Genomic DNA, 18,997 nt, shown 5'->3' on the forward strand with positions numbered 1-18,997 from the left:
GCTTCCATTGAGGATTTACAAAAGCTTCCCTCCAATTCTAGGAAATAAAAAAAAGAAATAGACAACACAAAGGCTGTAGGGAGAGAAATAAAAAATCTTAGGAAATAGGAAAGGCAAAGGCTTCATCTAGGGAGACGGGAAATTATAGGAGACAAAATTAGATAAATGATGTTTGGTACAAGTTTACTCCTTTTCTATGAGCAATAGGCAATTCTAACTCATTAGAAAATGTAGATAACTCTCTGCTAGAAGAGGATTCAGCTTCGATATATTGCATAATGACTTCTTCTGCTCTATTATTTCTCCTTGAGTAAGTTGTCAGATCAAGTCTATTCAAGTGCCCAATAATCTTCATATGAATATTTTCTCCAACTTCACTTACCCTTGTAATAGGGGGTTCAACCGTGGAACTAGGGAGAATCATCTCTTCTTTCTTATTGCTCTCCATTTGAAGAGGTGATGGTGTAATGGCGAAATAGGGCTCAAACTGTCTAAAGGTAACATCCATGATGACAAAGGATCTCCCGGAGGGGAATGATAGCATTTGTACCCTTAATGTATAGGAGAATATAAAGACACACTTAAGGGCTCTAGGATCAAGTTTCCCAGAATTTCTAGTGTGATCAAAGCAAGCACACCCAAACATCTTTGGAGGAACAATATATTTATTATCACCTTTTAAAGCCTATAGGGTAGTCTGAAAATTGAGGGTTTAAATGGCATTTTATTGATAAGATAGGCAACAACTAGAATGGCATCTCTGGTAGGTTTTGGGTAGATTCATTGTAAACATATGAGACCTTGCCACTTCTAACAAATACTTATTTTTCTTTTGCAACAATCCCATTTTGTACGCTAGTATAGGGGCAATTAGTTTGATGGATTATCCTTTCGAACTCCAGATAAGCACCAAATTTTTTATCCATATATTCTGTGCCGTTATCAGTTCAAGATTTTAATAGCCTCAAATTGAGTACAAATCATCTTATGCAATGACTGAAAGCAAGAGAAAACCTCACTTTTGGCATTGACCAGATTCACGCAAGTCATTTTAGTGCAACAATCAATAAAGGTAACAAACCATCGATTTTTCAAACAAAGAAACAGTTTAGTAGGACCCCATATTAGTGATTCCAGACTGAACAATGGAACAGCAGTTGCATGCTTGCTAACTAATGATTTTGTGATTCTTGGGTTATAATAAGTTTTAATTGGTTTGTTAGATTGAAAAAAATGGAACTTGCAAAAGTTTTTGTTAGTGTTCTAGTGTTCTCTCCTATATGATTTTCTTCTTTTTTGACGCTTTAAACAAATTTGATCCTTGCTTTCCAGAATATAGAGAACATTGCAGCAAAGAAGTCAGTACAGGATACTTCATATGTGGTGAAAGGTCAAATGCTCTGCATAGTTGGGGGTGAAGACATATTTCATGAAAGGGATATTAAGCGGCAAAAGAAACTAAATTCTGGTTTGTCAGAAATGAGCTTAGAAAGTCATGGTCATATTCTACAAAGATGTCCTAGTTCAGAAATTGTTGCTGATTCCAACTGCAATTTGGAGTATAAAATATGTGAATCTCCTAATGTTGTTCAGCCAAAAGCAGTTATAGATCAACATCCTCCGAAAGGAAGTGTTTGTGCTTTCTGTCATTCTGCTAAGACCACAGAGGTGAGTTTATCAGTACTGTAGATGAAAGGAGAAACTTCAAGCTATCAGCTGCGATTATTGTGTTGCTTTATATTTTTCTTAATACTCTCTCCACTGCTATCATTTGGAAAGTTATCCACTTATTTTGTGGTCCACTCCTTTGTTTATTTGCACACATGTTTATCTGGACATATTCTGCTATATGTAACCGATTCTTGATACTAACTTTTTCATTTTTTGTCAAATATTTGCAGAAAACTGGACTGTTTTTGTACTTTGCAAATGGAAGGGAAGTTGTGGGTAATGTTACTTCTCTTTCCAAAGTCATATGTGTGCACAGTAAGTGCATTGAATGGTAGGTGGTTTAAATCACTTTGCTCGATATTCCAGACATATTTTTGTTTAATAATTACTTGCCATTTCAAAAAACATAATAATGTTTGATAATTGCGCAACTGATAAAGGGAAGCTTTAAGTAGCAGTTAAGTGACAGCTCTATCCTGTGCAATCACTTCATTTCTTTATGTAGGTGTTGGATAACAGGATGAGATGGAACAAGTGGACTTTAAATGCATTATGTCTCTTCATCTTTATGCTTGAATTATTTAGCTGTGGATAGATGTTATGGACAATTGGAGTTGGAGAAAAAAAGGAACCTTCTTTTGTTGGTCTAACGAATTCTTTTTATTTAATAAAAGTGTCAATATTCACATACTAGCTCATTGGACACTAGAGCTAGATCCTCAAAAATAACCAAGAGGAAACTATGGTTAGTTGGTCAGCTAAACAAAACAGAACCAAGTCTACAAACAAGGAAAACAACTAAGCCTATCTAAACAGTTTGTCCATTTACCCACTATATGTAACTGTAGAACTATGACTCTAATGATAGCTTTGCTTTCATGTGCTTTCTGACTGAATCTCAACTGTTTTGATCTAACCAGAGATGATAGCAGTGGCTACAAATAGAAACCCCACCATACCTCAGCCTCCCATGATCCGATCTGCCTATTAAGTCCCATACAATGTAGTAGAGTCTTCCAGATGTGCTGGGAATAAGAGCTATCTGTCACGACCCAAGCCTAGGGCCTAGACGTGACATGGCGAATGAGGAACCCGAAGGAACCCCAAACAAGCCTCTCAAACTTGTCAGCACACTTCATCGGTCGCGGAAGTACATTCAACATTAATTAACGGGAAATAGGGACTAAGGGCAAACCATTTCAAAATGACATCATAGAACAAGAGTCAAGCTCATTTACAAAATACTTGTCCAACGCACACCTCTACATACATAGATAGGACGGGGCCATGACATACTACCGGCTCCCCTCATAGTCAAAATACAATTGCAAGCTAAAGTCTCAAAACATAGGAGTAGGAAACATAACATAGCCCTCGAATCATTGAGGACTCACCAACAACTCGGATAAGCACCGTACTAGCCACGTGAATGGAGAGAAGGATCAAGAGTAGCTCCGGTCCCTACATGGTGACATCATGTAGGCAAAATATGCGTTAGTACTTGGAATGTACTAAGTATGCGGGGTGCAACACAACAATAGACAAGGACACAATCGAAATACAAGAAATAATTTCATAGGCATTATGAATAACAATATGAGGATGCATGATCAAAGTGAAGTCAAAACATGTTTAAGTAAATCTATACTAATAGTAGATATCATATGTGTATGCATGATCCAACCAATCTATAACCCAACTTAGGATGGGGGATGCCGTTCACACCCGGACACCCTGGTGGCAAGGTATAAACCCCTCACATGGTTGATGTTGGTCACACCCTAAGCATCCTAGGTGGTGAGATATAAACCTCTCACATGGTTGATGTTGGTCACACCCCAAGCATCCTAGGTGGTGAGATATAAACCTCTCACATGGTTGTCCGGTTCTTTTCCCCCGGACCGGGCATTGTCATGCAACACTTTATATAGGAAATTCCCATTAGGCTCTAATGCAATCTCACGTATGGAATGAACATATACACAAGCTTAGTTTGTCATCAACACATCTCTGGATTTCCATACATCTCATAACTCTAGCTTTAAAGCATCGATTCATCAATTCTCCATAGTTGGACATTTTGTCAAACACCTTGAAGGCATGTAATGGAATCAAAGAGCATGGAAAATAGGGTAGTAATTATGCAGCCAAACCAGTGAACAACCTACAACAACACCTTTTTAACACCCACAATACCACATGAAAATCTCCACATCCATTCCAAATTTAGGTTCAAGTTCTAGAGCCACAACATGCTCAAAACAATCACTTTTCATGTTTAAAATTCAATGTGCAGGAAATTATTACAAAGAACAAGACTAATTTATGAATCTTAACTTAAACCATGAATTAGTGAGTAGAATAGAGTCTAGGCACTATGGGTGGAAGGACCCATGAGTTCAACACCACATACCTTGAGTTTTTATGAAGGTCTTGAGAGTGTCTTCAATGGAAGCTTGGAACTTGGAGCAAGAGTCTCTTCAATCTTGAGGAAGGTTTTGGATTAGGGTTCTTGAGAGAAAATGTGTCTAAGTATGGGAGAGGTGTTTTGGGAAATGTTTTAGAGATGGGAATTGAACTAATGGTATATAGGAAATAACATATGCCCTTTGGAAAAATGGTCCAACACTTAGAAAAAAAAATGAGGCGGGTGAACAGTAAAAACGCTCACTGGAAATTGCCTTTCCTGCCGGACAGATTTTACGAAAATGGGCATAACTTCTTCGTCCGAACTCCGAATGAGGTGAAACGAAGTGCGTTAGGTAGCTAACTCAAAGGGCTTTCCATGGATATGTTATTGGCCACCCAATAATTTGTGTGCTAGGAGCTATGACCCTCCAAAGTAGACCCTCGAAAAAGGCTTCACTTGGAAATTTCGGATTTTGATACGGTTGCTCTAAAATTTGGGTTAGACCCATTTTCCCACTCAATTTGACCCCCTAAACAAGAATATGAAGTCGGATTTTCGAAAAACGAAACGGTTTTTTTTTTTATATATAGCTAAACAAGTTTCCGGTAACTTCCGAAGCACATTTTTAAGAACTTTTTGGGTCATTTCACTATCAAAGAACATATGCGCATGAGTTTCGTCCCTGCAGATGCACCAAGAACACAATCCAAATGTGTTTAGTAACCTTTGGTTGCAACAATCGAACATCATAATCTGTTGTGCTTATGAAACTGTGTTTGTAGTGAATTTAGTCAAATTTGAATAATCCAGATAGGGCTTAAACTCATATAGAGCTAATCAGGCAACGCGTATAGGCTGTTTCACTACATGACTTGTATCTCCACTGCTAAAGCATAATCTCATTCTTATATTACATCATATTTTCGTTGATCCTTTGGCGTGCTGCTTTATTTGTGAACGCCACAATTATTTGCTAGTCAATAAACTTAGGTAAGTTAGGTTTGATTGGATCCTTTTCGGAACTTAATTTCATTGGTTACAGGACACCTCAAGTATATTATGAAGGAGAAATTATAAAGAATTTGGACACCGAGTTGGCAAGAGCTGCAAAACTCAAGTGTAGTAGTTGTGGCATGAAGGGTGCAGCACTTGGCTGCTATGTGACGTCTTGCAGGAGGAGTTATCATGTGCCCTGTGCATTTGAAATCCAGGATTGCCAATGGGATATGGTAAGTAAATACAACTAGTTAACATATTTATCAAATTGAGCATTGTAAAGTTTTGATCTTCTTATTTTCCCTTAAAGTTTACATCTTTAATTACAGGAGAACTTTGTGATGCTGTGCCCAATTCATAAATCTGTTAAATTTCCAAGTGAGAAGTCAAAGCCCAGAAAACATATCAGGAGGGAAATGCTTCCAAAGGCTTCTCCCCTGTAAGAAGAGTATATTAAGGCACTTGCTATTTTGTTTTCTATCGGCTCTTAAATTATTGGTAGTTGTTGAGAATGATAAAATCATCATTATATGAATTTTAAAATCTGTGTGCTACTAATTCAATCTACCCACTTGCCTTAAACTCCTTGGTTTAAGTTTTGTTAATTTTGAAATTGGTGTACCTTCCTAGTACCATCAATATTTTATACTGGTTTTCTAGATATTAATAATGTACACTACTACTTTGACTTCAAAAATAACATTATTATTTATAAAAAGAAGAATTAATTCTAGTTAACAAGATGTTAGGCATTTGTTTGCAATACATTACTTTGGAGGTTGTTGTAAAAACTTTATTTATTATTAGAGAGAATAGTCAATTGCCTCCCAACCTATTAGCCAATACCAACTACACACCTATGATTCATGGGTACCTCTTGAACCATTTAAAAGTGAAATTGATTCCACCCTAAAATGTCATAATCAGTCATGTGTTTTATGGTGAAATACACACGCTTGACACGTGTATTTCATCAGTTCATCTTTTTTTTTCCTCATCTTCCTTTCTTCTTCAATCATTATTTCAGCCCTAATCACTATAAAATACCATTTGTTTTACCTCAAAATTCCTGTGTCTAACAAATCAGAATCAAATCTAATGCACTACTTTATCCATAAAAATTATTGCCATCTTCTCTGAGCCGTCACGTGTCAAGTTCCAAATAGAGAAGCCACCATTGCAGCTCTTCAGCTCTGCAGGCAAAATGAACTAGTAACGTCAATTTAAAAAACCCCTCATTCTTACTCTCTCCAAAATATTCATGAACATGTTATAATATGAGTTTGGTTTTGATTCTTAGTGGGTTCTTCAAAAAATATGGATGATGGTGAGTTATGGCTACCTAATACCTTCTGCATGTAGCAGTTGTTTCCATTTTAGTTCCTTCTAATAAGTTCAAAAACAACAACCCCATTGCTTCTTCTCTTTGTTGTTGTTACTCTTGAGTCAATGGCTTAGAAAGAGGAAAATCAATTAATGGGTATGCCTTTTAAAAATGGATTTGATTATTAGATGTGTTCTAAACAAGTCTATTGAAGAATTTTGTTCATAAATGCATCAATTGCTGGTAATTTGTAGACCAGACATTCATGGATGAAGCTTCAACAATGATAATGGTGGAGGAGATATAGTTGTTTAGGTAAATAACGAGAAAGAAAAAGAAAAAGAGAAGGAGAAGAATTCTAAACTAAAAAGAAAAAAGGCAACTCATTCTCTTTGAGAGAGTAAAATGCATTCTCTGTACCAACTCAACACTTAAGGGTTTATTTATTCCATTTAAAGTAGTCCAGGGAGTAATTGTGAAGTATAAGTGAGTAGTTGGTCACTAGCTAATAGGTTGTGGGACGGGGCATGCATTTGACTATTTTCTCTTTATTAATATGAAGATTTGAGGAGTTTAATTTCAACATTCTAAAATATTTTTGGTAAACATAGATAGTTTTTCTTTCTATCTTTTTTTATATAAATTTTGTACCTTTTTTTTATCATCTTCAATATTGTTTTAACAACAACATACCCAGTGGAATCCCACAAGTGGGTTTGGGGATGGTAGAGTGTACGCAAACCTTACCAGTACATTGTGGAGGTAGAGATGTTTCAAACTGACCCTTGACTCGAGTCCAACAAATCTTGTACAAAGAAGAAGAATATTGTTTTGAATGAAAAAAATCACTAATTTTTTTGGGCCTAAACGATGATTCAAGTTTGTGGTAGGCGTAGGAGCTAGGCGGAGAGGTAGCGAAGCTCAAGTTGTAATGCAAGTGCGCAGTGAGCGTAATATCTCCTCAGGCATGCTCTTTCTACAAGCAAGCAATGAGCTAGTATAGGCTGGAATGGAATATCATATGTATTGTTGAATCCAACTTGAAGCTCTTTCGAACAAGCGAGGAATGAGTGACCTGTCACGACCCAAAAAAGGATGTGATGGTACTCGTCTTATCCCACCAAGACAAGTCAGTCTAAAACCCAACCATTACGATAAATTGTGGAAATAAAACGATAATAAAAGTCCAATGCTATAAAATAATGCAGAAATTCGTAATCAACTTAAATATACCCCAAAACCTGGTTGTCACATGCACAAGCCTCTAATGTATTACACTTGATTGAAAGAAAACATAAGTCTCAAATGATGTTGTCTCTAAAATAGAACAAGATCATAAATAGGAGTAAGAGGGTCCGCTGAGATGACAAACAACTATCTCACAAATCTCCTTAGGATGCCTCAAACAAGAAGAGGAAAGGGAGTATCATGAAGATCCGGGCTAGTAACCTACAAAAATGTAGAAGCAAGGGTGAGTACCGTACCACACGGTACTAAACAAGTAAACTTCTAAACACAAGCTAAGGGAGTAGAATACGAGTACTCCTTACACCCCAACCGAATCTCCACAACTACAACCTGCATAAAAACCAATCCAACCTAATAGTTCACAATTTAGATAGCACATAGTTCAACAACAACACTCTAATAATAACATATCAACAACACACGGGGTAACGTTCATCAATCACAAGTTCCACAAAAGGCACTCAAGTTCACAAATGATATAGATATGCAATACATAAAATGCAATGCCAAGTATAGTGATGCATGTTTGACCTAACGATACACACTCTCAGTCCAGGGCCCATGGAGGACATATCTGTCCATGCATCCGTCGCGGCGTGCGACACGACCCTCGGTAGTAAAAATTCATTGCGGCTGCGACACATCCCTTGATAATAGAATCCCCCGCAGCGTGCGACACGTCCCTCGAATCATAGTATCCGTCGCGGCATGCGACACGTCCCTCGAAATAGTACATACTCTTTAATTTCTTATTTTTCCTCAATTCACATAACACATGTCACAACCATGTCTCAAAACCAATGCAAATGACATGTTCACACAAATAATGAGGAGATGACCATTTTCAAGACAATGCACAATTCACAACAACACAATTGTGATACAACATAAAAAATGGATCAATAAGCATTTCAAAATCATTCTCAACACATCACTACCAAAAATTAATCATATTGCCTTTTATTACCCCTTTTTCATAGATTAGAATTATTCAATATGGACAAATCAACCCATCATCACGTCTCATTACTCCCAAACACATACTACAAGGAAATACACGATTTCTATACACTTAACAAGGATTTAGAAATCCACTTGCCTCAAACAATCGAGCAATTACTTTGGGACTTGAGTCTTCCCCTTTCATAAAGCTTCAAAGTGCTTCCAATCTATCAAATCTATAATCCTCATAAGAATACGAATCTAATGACACCCATATTACTATATTTAGTTTTGGATTGAAAATCGGGTCAAAAAGTCATTCCGAGCCACCAAATTTGAATTTGAAATTTTCTTTCAGATTATGTTTACCCATGATAAACAAACTCGCATGCAAAATTTCAGCTAAAACAAATCGTTATTCTGACCCCCAAACCAAGATTTTGTTCTAAGAAACCTAGACCTATATTTTCTTAATTTAGCATAAGTTATACACATTTTTATCCTAAAAATCTATTCATAATCATATAAAAATTTAATGGAAAGGACTAGAAGCATTACCTTAACGCTTTGGGATGAAAATCCCAATTTTTCTCCCTTTTCTTTTTTTTCTTCTGCGTAATTTTTTCTTCTCTGTTGGGTAACTAACCTGAAAAGATAACACGTTCATAAAGTACCTCAAACCATTGTCAACCTCATCATTTCAATATCCTCAAAATACATCATCGAGTCATCACCTTACTCAGCCCCTTCAAAATTCTAAATCTAACCATGCATCATTTTCATAGCCTCAAACTAAGATGGAAGTGATAGACTTATGAAAAGGATGCGTGGTTAGATTCGGAATGTTCAACAATTTGAAGGGGCGTTGAGTAAGGTGATGGCTCGATGATGTATTTTGAGGATATTGGAATGATGAGGTTGACAATGGTTTGAGGTACTTTATGAACATGTTATCTGTTCAGGTTAGTTACCCAACAAAGGAAAAAAAAAGAAAGGGAGAAAAAGAGGGGGAAATAGAGGAGAAAAATTAGAATTTTCATCCCAAAGCGTTAAGGTAATGCTTCTCGTCCTTTCCATTAAATTTTTATGTGATTATGAACAGATTTTTAGGTTAAAAACGTGTATAACTTATGCTAAATTAAGAAAATATAGGTCTAGAGTTCTTAGAACAAAATCTTGGTTTGGGGCTCAAATAACGATCCGTTTTAGCTGAAATTTTGCATGCGAGTTTGTTTATCATGGGTAAACATAATCTGAGAGAAAATTTCAAATTCAAATTTGGTGGCTCGGAATGACTTTTTGACCCGATTTTCAATCCAAAACCAAATATAATAATATGAGTGTCATTAGATTCGTATTCTTATGATGATTATATATTTGATAGATTGGAAGCACTTTGAAGCCTTATGAAAGGGTAAGACTCAAGTCTCAAAGTAATTGCTCGATTGTTTGAGGCAAGTGGATTTCTAAACCCTTGTTAAGTGTATATAATTGTGTATTTCCTTGTAGTATGTGTTTGGGAGTAATGAGACTTGGTGATGGATTGACTTGTCCATATTGAATAATTCTAATGTATGAGAAATGGGTAATAAAATGCAATGTGATTAATTTTTGGTGTGTGATGTGTTGAGAATGATTTCGAAAGGCTTATTGATTCATTTTTGATGTTGTATCACGATTGTGTTGTTGTGAATGGTGCATTGTTATGAAAATGGTCATCTCCTCATTATTTGTGTGAGCATGTCATTTGCATTGGTTGTGTTATGTGAACTGAGGAAGAATAAGAAATTAAAGAGGATGTACCATTTCGAGGGATGTGTCGCGCGCCGAGATTGATACAATGATTCGAGGGACGTGTCGCATGCCGCGATGGATTTTACTATCGAGGGTCGTGCCACGACGGATGCATGGACAGATATGTCCCCCATGGGTCCCGGACTGAGAGACAACGTGTGTAGCGTTAGGTCAGACATGGATCACTATACTTGACATTGCATTTTATTGTATTGCATATCTATATCATTTGTGAACTTGTGAGTGCCTATTGTGGAACTTGTTATTGACGAACTTGACCCCGTGTGTTGCTGATCTGTTATTATTAGAGTGTTGTTGAACTATGGGATATCTAAATTGTGAACTATTAGGTTGGACTGGTTTTTATGCAGGTTGTAGTTGTAGAGGTTTGGTTGGGGTGTAATTACACGTATTCTACTCCCTTATCTTGTGTTTAGAAGTTTACTTGCCGAGTACCGTGTGGTATGATACTCACCCCTTGCTTCTACATTTTTGTAGGTTACTAGCCCGGATCTGATCTTCGTGATACTCCCTTTCCTCTTCTTGTCCGAGGCTTCCTAAGGAGATTTGTGAGGTAGCTATTTGTCATCTCAGCGGACCCTCTTACTCCTATTTATGATCTTGTTCTATTTTAGAGACATCATTTGAGACTTATTTTCTCTTTCAATTCTAGTGTAATACATTAGAGGCTTGTGCACATGGAAACCAGGTTTTGGGATATATTTAAGTTGATTATGAATTTTTGCATTATTTTATAGTATTGGACTTTTATTATCGTTTTATTTCCACAAGTTATTGTAATGGTTGGGTTTTAGGCTGACTTGTCTTGGTGGGATAAGACGAGGGCCATCACATCCCTTTTTAGCTTAAACATGTTCATCATGTGGTCGAGCGCAATGCACCTCTATGAAGCAGTCTAGCATCACTTTAGATAGGAGTAGATTAGATGACTGAAAGTAAGTTCTCCGGATTGATAAATTGTACAACGTAAATGGAGATCTTTAGATTTGTTGCTTCGCAGAATTCAGGACCTAACGATGTTCAATTCGTCACATGAACTGAATGGTAATAGTCTATTACCCCTTTTCTCGTGGGTGGAGCTTCCTTTTTTGCCCTCCACCATGAAAGCTAGAGCTTGAGGCTGTGGGAACGGGGGTGTTTTTTCTTGGTCCGCTAACTCCATAAAGGGCTAGTGGGTGGGGATAGAGCCTCTAGCACCAATGTCGATGAATCAAAGGTGTGTTTATGGTATGGAATAGGAAGAGCAAGAATAGAACCGCTATCGCTTGTCCTCATCCGCGAAGAGCTTCTTTCATTCGTCAATATGGGGTAGGTAGTCCTTTGCTTGTATGCTTGGCATTACTATAGTCGCACCGGTCTTCCTTTCTTTTTAGTGCACGTGGAATGGAAACCCTGATTGAGACCACCCACACAGTGATCAAAACTCTTCCATATTTGCTTCATTGTCAATTGATTGACGTATGAACGAAGCTGTAACGGAGCATGTAGGTGATGATCAAACACGGCTTTGACAGCTGCCTGTGATGGAAAAAAAAAGAAGAGAACTTGATAAGCTAGTTGGTGCAGAGAATTTCTCACCTCTCCATTGATATTCCCTTGCCGTGTAGGTAAAGCTAGAAAAGCATCATTGGCCCGGCAGCTGAGAAGCAAACCTTCCATTCTTATGTTTACATCACCTCTCTTTCTCGCATTGACCGAACAAAGGTTTCAAGGGAGCATTCCATGGGGCAACCATAGCTTGAACCGTCCTTCTTGCAGTCGACTATATAACTTAGGTAGCAAAGGTTTGAGCAAAATGGTGGATAGTCTTCCTTGTGTCCTTAGGGTGGGCGACATGAATAACTCTTCTAGCATCAACATGGATTGACCAAAGACTGGAATAGTTGACATCTTTTTTCATAGTAGTCATCCAACAAGAAAGACAAAGACCACTTAGCATAGTGGAATAGGAAAGAGAGTGTTGAGCACAACTTTCATGTCACCAGAGTTTCTCTTCATTTAATTGGAGACGGAATGAAAAAGGCTTTTTCAAGAAGGCATGATTGTCATGTCGATTGACAGTTGAGAAACATTATCTCCAGGTCCCTCACTTTAGGGCTTTGTTTCACCGTTGACAAACATGGTTGAACGTGCCAGCTACGCTTCCTCTTCTAAAACAGTGACACACTAGTTTGATTCCCTCTTCAGAAAGTGCCAGAACTCCTTCTATCACAACCCCAGTAAACAGGGCATTCCAAACATCAGTCTCATTCTATGCTCTATGCCATCTTCCTTATACTTTGACTATTGATTCATTTGCACGAACTTCCCTCACAAAGGAAAGTGGGTAAAGGCCCGAATCAAAAGACTCTTCTTTCTTTGATTTGAAAAAAGGTGAGAGCCTTAACCCTCTGGTTTGTCGGTAAACCCTTCAAAGATAGAAAACCAGTGTCCTCTTTGAAGAGTTCGGTGAAAGGATCGCTAGCATCCAAGGATGATCTGGGCTGAGGTCTAGCCCTAAGGGATAATGAGCATTGCAACTACCGTATAAATGAAGGGGTAGGGGCCATACTCCATAGCCTCCTTTTCATACGAGATTTCCAAACTTTCTCTCTTATTGCATTCTGTTTGAGATGAAAGGACATCATATAGTCTCATTCAAACAATGAAAGATAGGTAAATGGACTCTATCCAAAACTGAGACTCAATAGGCGAAAGGGACTTAGGGGACAACTAGAAGATAAATGATCAAGCAAGCAGACGCAATCAAAGAGCATCACCACTTTTCAATCATCAAAAGTGAGATCTCTTTTGTTCGGTCTACTTTTATCTTTTGAGTCAGATTTTTTAGACAGGAAATCAGATTTTCTGAATGTCTCTCTTCCGGCCTTTCCTATTAAGTAAGTTAGTTAGAGACCGGAATTGGACCTGTGAGAGACGAGACTTCTAGTAAGAGTAGGTGCGTGTGAAGTTGAGAGTTGTTCAAAAGAGGCTGCGCATCTTCAGTTGCACTAGTGGATTGCATAACCTTTTTCAGTGCCAACAAAGTGCATGTGTTCTTGGTTAATAAAAACACAAGTATTGGCGGGAGGACTGATACTATAAGTAGGACAAAAGCCTTCAAAGAGAAATGAAAAGATTTTTTTTAGCATTTTTCCACTTATCCAAGGAACTCCTTTCTTGACATTTGTATTTGAGAGAGAGAGCTATGCTTAGGTCAGTTCCCTCGGACAAGATATTCTGGAGGCCTAATTCCAAACGGAACTTAAGGTAGAGGAAGCTCTTCATTCGGACAGGGTTACTGAAGACTCTCTTTCTGCTAAGAGGCCTTAGATTAGAGGGGAACACTCTATCCATTTGGGAAGCCATTATCCTTGAAAATCTACTTGGACCACCTATTTTTTCTTTTCTTTTGAGAAGGTAACATTTGTGTATATTGACAAGTCAGTACATGGATTGCACTGAAACCATATGTACAACAATATCAAAAGACAAAAAAACTGACTCAAAATCCTAACAAGACCCGTCTATAATTGAGTCGGTATCCTCAAGTATATTTGTTTGCACCAGAAACAAAAAAGTCAAACAGTTTAGTTTGATCATCTGTAGGTCACAGTTTTTGCTTTCAAAACATCTTGAACTCCTTTCCTTCCATATTGTCCACCAGATGCAAGTTGGGACAATTCTCCATCTGTCTCTGTCTGCTGCTCGTACTCCTGCTTCCTCCCAACTATATAACAAGTGAGTTATTTTGTTAGGCATGACCCAGCTAATGCCCCTAAGTCTAACAAAAATCCTCCACAGTTGTGTAGTTATCTTGCATTTTAGGAATAGATGACTAACTGTCTCAACCTCTTCAGATAGAGAACTATGGGACCCACCGCAGCCCGCCTTATAGAAGGCTTTTTCAAGCGATTGCTCGACAGAACTTAGATCTGGTCTTTGAAGGAATCAAAAAAAGGAGAGTCTGGTAAACACTTTACTAGCCTCACCCTTGATCCACCCCTGATTGAATGACAAAGTGTTGGTATCTCTTGTCATAAAAATGTAGTGAATCCACAATGTTGCTATTTGTTAAGTGAAGCCGTAAGAGGAACTGCTTGAGTTGCTGGTATAATTAGGTTTCACTATGCTCTTGATAAGCAAGTGTATCTCATTTGATTGTCATGTGGAGAAGAGGCTTGTTAAGGTATTAGTATGTCTAATAGGAGTATCTTCACATACGTATGCACACTAGAAGAGATGTGTATCTGTTTAGGTTTTAATAGTCTAGTTAAATACTTAAATTGAGTAGTCCATTATGATTTATCCATTAGTGTAAAATTGGGAAAATGCTTTTGTTTTCTCTTTCTTCTAGACTTTGAATGAAGTAATATCCTTGTCAAGAAGTTAGCTAGCATATCTATTGGAACATATTGGATATCAAGCTCTGTTACATGAAGGAAGCCACATAATATCGGGGTTTATTAGTTGAAGAGCTTCATATTAATTCATGAAATACATAACAAAACTTGCTTGTATACTATAACACATCATTTTTTTTTTATATGTAAATCAAAGGGCAATTGTGATATGTATAGTCATTAGAATATGAGGGTAGTTGTCCTGAATTGTCCTCATCTATAAGCAACTCCATAACTCTCTTCCTTTTTGACCATTGTGCATGCAGAACCACCGAGCAATTGACTTTTTGGGCAAGATCATCAGATGGACCAAAAGAATGGGTTCTTTGTGGGTCTGCTCTATCCTCAGAAGATAAGGTTGGTTTATCTTTTCTGCAGTGACTATATCCTCTGCTAGTTCTATCAGATGTCCCTTGTATCTATTTTAAGACTGTTTGATCAGTCTTACAATCATGTATGCAGTTACAAGTCACATGGAGAACTGCCATTGGCATGTTTCCAGTCAAAAACCCTTTGTTTATTTGATTATTTCAGCTCTCTGGTATACTAGAGGAGTCAACTTATCATGGTCATGCATAGGTGGTTTAACTCTACGTTTGTCAACGTTAGGTTGATGTTTTAGTCCTGGTTGATCATTGATGCATGTCCTGGGAATAGCAATGTATGAAAGATCCACTTATTTTAGTATCTTTACTTTTATTTGTTTACTTGTATGGTATTTGTACTTTAGCCTACTTTAATGCCCTTTTATTTTGAGAAAGCCTTTGAAGTAAAACAAAATTGTAACTTCTTTTTGTTTGGAATTGTTAGCCGAAAATGGTGCATTTCGGACATTATTAATCCATCGTATTGTTTTTTGACATTTTGCAGTATATGTTGGTGAAATTTGCTGATATGTGTGGTGCAACTGTGTGCAAGTTCTGGAAACCAAATGTCACACATGTTGTTGCAACAACTGATGTAAAGGGTGCATGCACCAGAACAATGAAAGTTCTCATGGCGATTTTGAGTGGAAAATGGATCCTAACTATGGACTGTAAGCACTGTTTCCTGTTATATAAAATTGTTTGTGGGATAGGTTTTTCATTTGGTTCTCCGTGGAATGAGGGTGAACGTTCAATCGCTATTGAATCAAGAAATGCAATAAAGTAGAATGTGTGGGGATATAAGAATAAGTTGTTTTGGTGTTGAGGGAAGAGCAGGAAATACCTGAATACATGTTTGACTTCTCCAGAGCCACTTTGAATGCGTGGACTTTTTTTTGGAAATAGTTTGCTTGGCCTGGATCAATAGTTAATTAGTTGTCTAATGAAGAAGGATGATTGTTTTATTTTAATTCCATTCTCATACCATGGAACTTGTTTATTTGCAGGGGTAAAAGCTTGTGTTGCAGCAAATGGTCCAGTAAATGAAGAACTTTATGAAATAAGTCTAGACAATTATGGCCGTTCTGGGGGCCCCAAAGCTGGAAGGTTGAGGGCCTCAACTAATGTAAGTATCTGGTTATTGCAGAGCTAGAGAAACTAGTTTATTATATTCCTTGTGAATAAGCTTGATGGCTAAAGATTTTTTTTTCCTGGTTCTCAACTGAGGTGGCACATATTAAAAGCTTTAGTATCCAGTAAACAATTATTCCTTTATGTTACAGGCGCCAAAGCTTTTTGATGGTTTCAAGTTTTATTTGATTGGAGATTTTATGCCAGCTTACAAAAGTGACCTGTTAGATCTAGTCGAGAAGGCTGGAGGCACTGTCATTCAGAGTGAGGAACAGTTGGTGAAGCAGAATCATTCTGCACAGGGAACTCAGCCATCTTCTCTAGTCGTATACAACTGTGATGTCCCGCAGGGTTGCATGTTTGAAGAAGAAAACAGTATTTTGCAGCAAAGATTAGCTGGAGCTGAGGATCTAGCCAAGCAAATCGGTTTTCAGACCGTTCAGCATACTTGGATTCTGGAATCTATTGCTGCATGTAAATTGGTACCTTTCTGCTGATGAGTGATTGCTGCAAGTTTTTTGTGCAACTGAAATACTTTCACTTGTGGTAGAAGAGCAAAAGTAGTTGTACATTTTCTGCACCTGGGAAATATAGTTGAATCTTAAATGTTAAATTTTGTGTATAAATGTGAAAAGAGATATTACAACCTTGGTTCTAACAATTTTGTATTGGGAAAACTACACAAATTGAACCCATTAGGCAAACTGTTTATTCAATTTGGACTCAACCCAATATATTTATCTGAATGGACCCACAGTCCAAGTTATTTACCTAACTGTCTCCATGCTCTATTCATTGAACCATTGCTTCTTCATCCTTGATTCCATCAGAGTATATACACTCTAATAGTATTTATATATTATGATGGTATCTATATACTCTAATAGTATCCAACAATAATTCAACAGTTTTTTCATTGAAACACTGCATGTTTCTCCTTGACACTTTTAATAAATATTGAAAATGTGGCTAAGGGATTCTATTAAATGATAAAATATTGACATTTTGAAATTTTTTCCATTTTATTTCATGCCATTTTATTACAATTCATTTTTAGCCCATTGAGCCCAAAATAAATTTGGGCGGATCATGACCCAACCTAATTTTTATTTCAACCCATTTTATTATCTCTAATTTCAATCCAATCCGCTCACTTGACACTCCTAAACATAGGATTAGGCATTCTCAAGAGAAGGAAAAAAAATTTTTTGCCAAAATTTTAATTTATTTCGATTTAGCCTTATGCTAAATGGTTAAAAAATATTAACAAACATGAAGTTGGGTATTTAATTATATTACATACTGAAAGCATAGAAATGGTTCCCTTGGTTAAAAAATATTAACAAACATGAACTTGGATATTTAATTATTACACTAGTAAATTTGGCCGCGCTTCGCGCAGTCCTCAGTAACTCTTTTTTTAAAATGATGAACAACTTTTTACTACAAAATTCTTCTGTAAAAAAATTCAAAATATAATTTTGTATTCATATAAATTACGATTTGAGATCAAGACCTTGTTGTTCGTTAGTAATAACCCATACATATATCAAACATAAATAATTTAAGCATCGATTATTTTAATAATAATCTCCACTAAGGCTGGCAAGGGGACGGGGACGGGGACTGGGGGACGGGACGAAGGGGGACGGGGGACGGTTCTGGGGGGATTTTGGGGGGACCGGGATTGCGGGGACAAAAATAAGTCCCATCCCGTCCCACTATATATACGGGATGGGACGAGTTTTGGGGGGACGGGACGGGGGATTTTTTATTTTTTATATACTTATTTATTTGTATTGAAATTATATGTTATTGAATAACATTTTTAGTTTATTTGATTTTTTTTAATAACATTTTTAGCTAATAAATAATGCTTAAGTTTTCAAATTTCAAAATTCAAATTTCAATTTCAAACTTCAAATTTCAAACTTCAAATTTCAAATTTCAAATTTCAAATTTCAAATTTCAAACTTCAACTTTCAAATTTCAAATTTCAAATTCAACTTTCAAATTTCAAACTTCAATTTTCAATTTTCAATTTTGAAATTACAAATTTGAGAAGTTCAAATTTGTCTTTTAAATATTTTAAAGTAATTTAAACTTGAAATTTTGATTTTGAAGAAAAGGCCCCAAAAAAGGACGTTATGTGCAATACTTTGAATTTTCCTTCTTTTTTTTTTTTTTTAATAATCTAGGTGTTAGTTGATGTATTAAAGTTCCATTTTTTAACATTTGTTCCTTATTATAAAATTTTGTAATAGCTAGTTCTCTTTTTATTATGTTCAACTATTTTCAAACAAATTAGTATATATGTAAATATGTATGAATATATTAAAATTAAAATGCAAGACAATAGTTATATAAAAAAGACTTAATAAAGCCTTCAAACTTATTCAATAAAATCTAATTGCAACTTAGAACTTAGAAGTTACAATTTACAAATATTAGTGGAGTAACTAATCTACGCAGCCACCTTCTAGGAAGGGTTCTGTTTCAATAAGCTCTCATATGTAAAACTAATATTTGTTACAAATATTAGATGAGTAACTAATTTACGCAGCCACCTTCTAGGAAGGGTTCTGTTTCAATTAGTTCTCTGATGTAATCTAATATTTGTATTTTCCTTTAAAATTCAATTCTAATTGTCGCATCATATCGACGGTAACATCCTCCGGTGTTGGCAAACTTGCTAGAAACTCTTGTGACTCTA

At 36.6% G+C, this 18,997-nt stretch overlaps 2 protein-coding genes across 3 annotated transcripts in view; both read left to right on the forward strand.

The window, feature by feature from the left end:
* Positions 1 to 18,997, forward strand: part of LOC125812740 (photosystem II reaction center W protein, chloroplastic-like) — a 428,451-nt gene that overhangs the window by 157,015 nt on the left and 252,439 nt on the right. The gene's annotated exons all lie outside the window — the stretch shown is intronic.
* LOC125812539 (BRCA1-associated RING domain protein 1-like) lies at positions 1,065 to 16,917 on the forward strand. The gene is made up of 8 exons (XM_049492020.1): positions 1,065 to 1,668; positions 1,902 to 2,002; positions 5,124 to 5,310; positions 5,407 to 5,516; positions 15,055 to 15,145; positions 15,659 to 15,824; positions 16,161 to 16,279; positions 16,437 to 16,917. The coding sequence occupies exons 1-8, from the start codon at positions 1,396 to 1,398 to the stop codon at positions 16,779 to 16,781; spliced, it is 1,392 nt and encodes a 463-aa protein (XP_049347977.1). The 5' UTR covers positions 1,065 to 1,395; the 3' UTR covers positions 16,782 to 16,917.

The sequence above is a fragment of the Solanum verrucosum genome, unplaced genomic scaffold (assembly GCF_900185275.1).
Source record: "Solanum verrucosum unplaced genomic scaffold, falcon-dt-bn FXZP01000235.1, whole genome shotgun sequence".
NCBI classification, from domain to species: domain Eukaryota; kingdom Viridiplantae; phylum Streptophyta; class Magnoliopsida; order Solanales; family Solanaceae; genus Solanum; species Solanum verrucosum.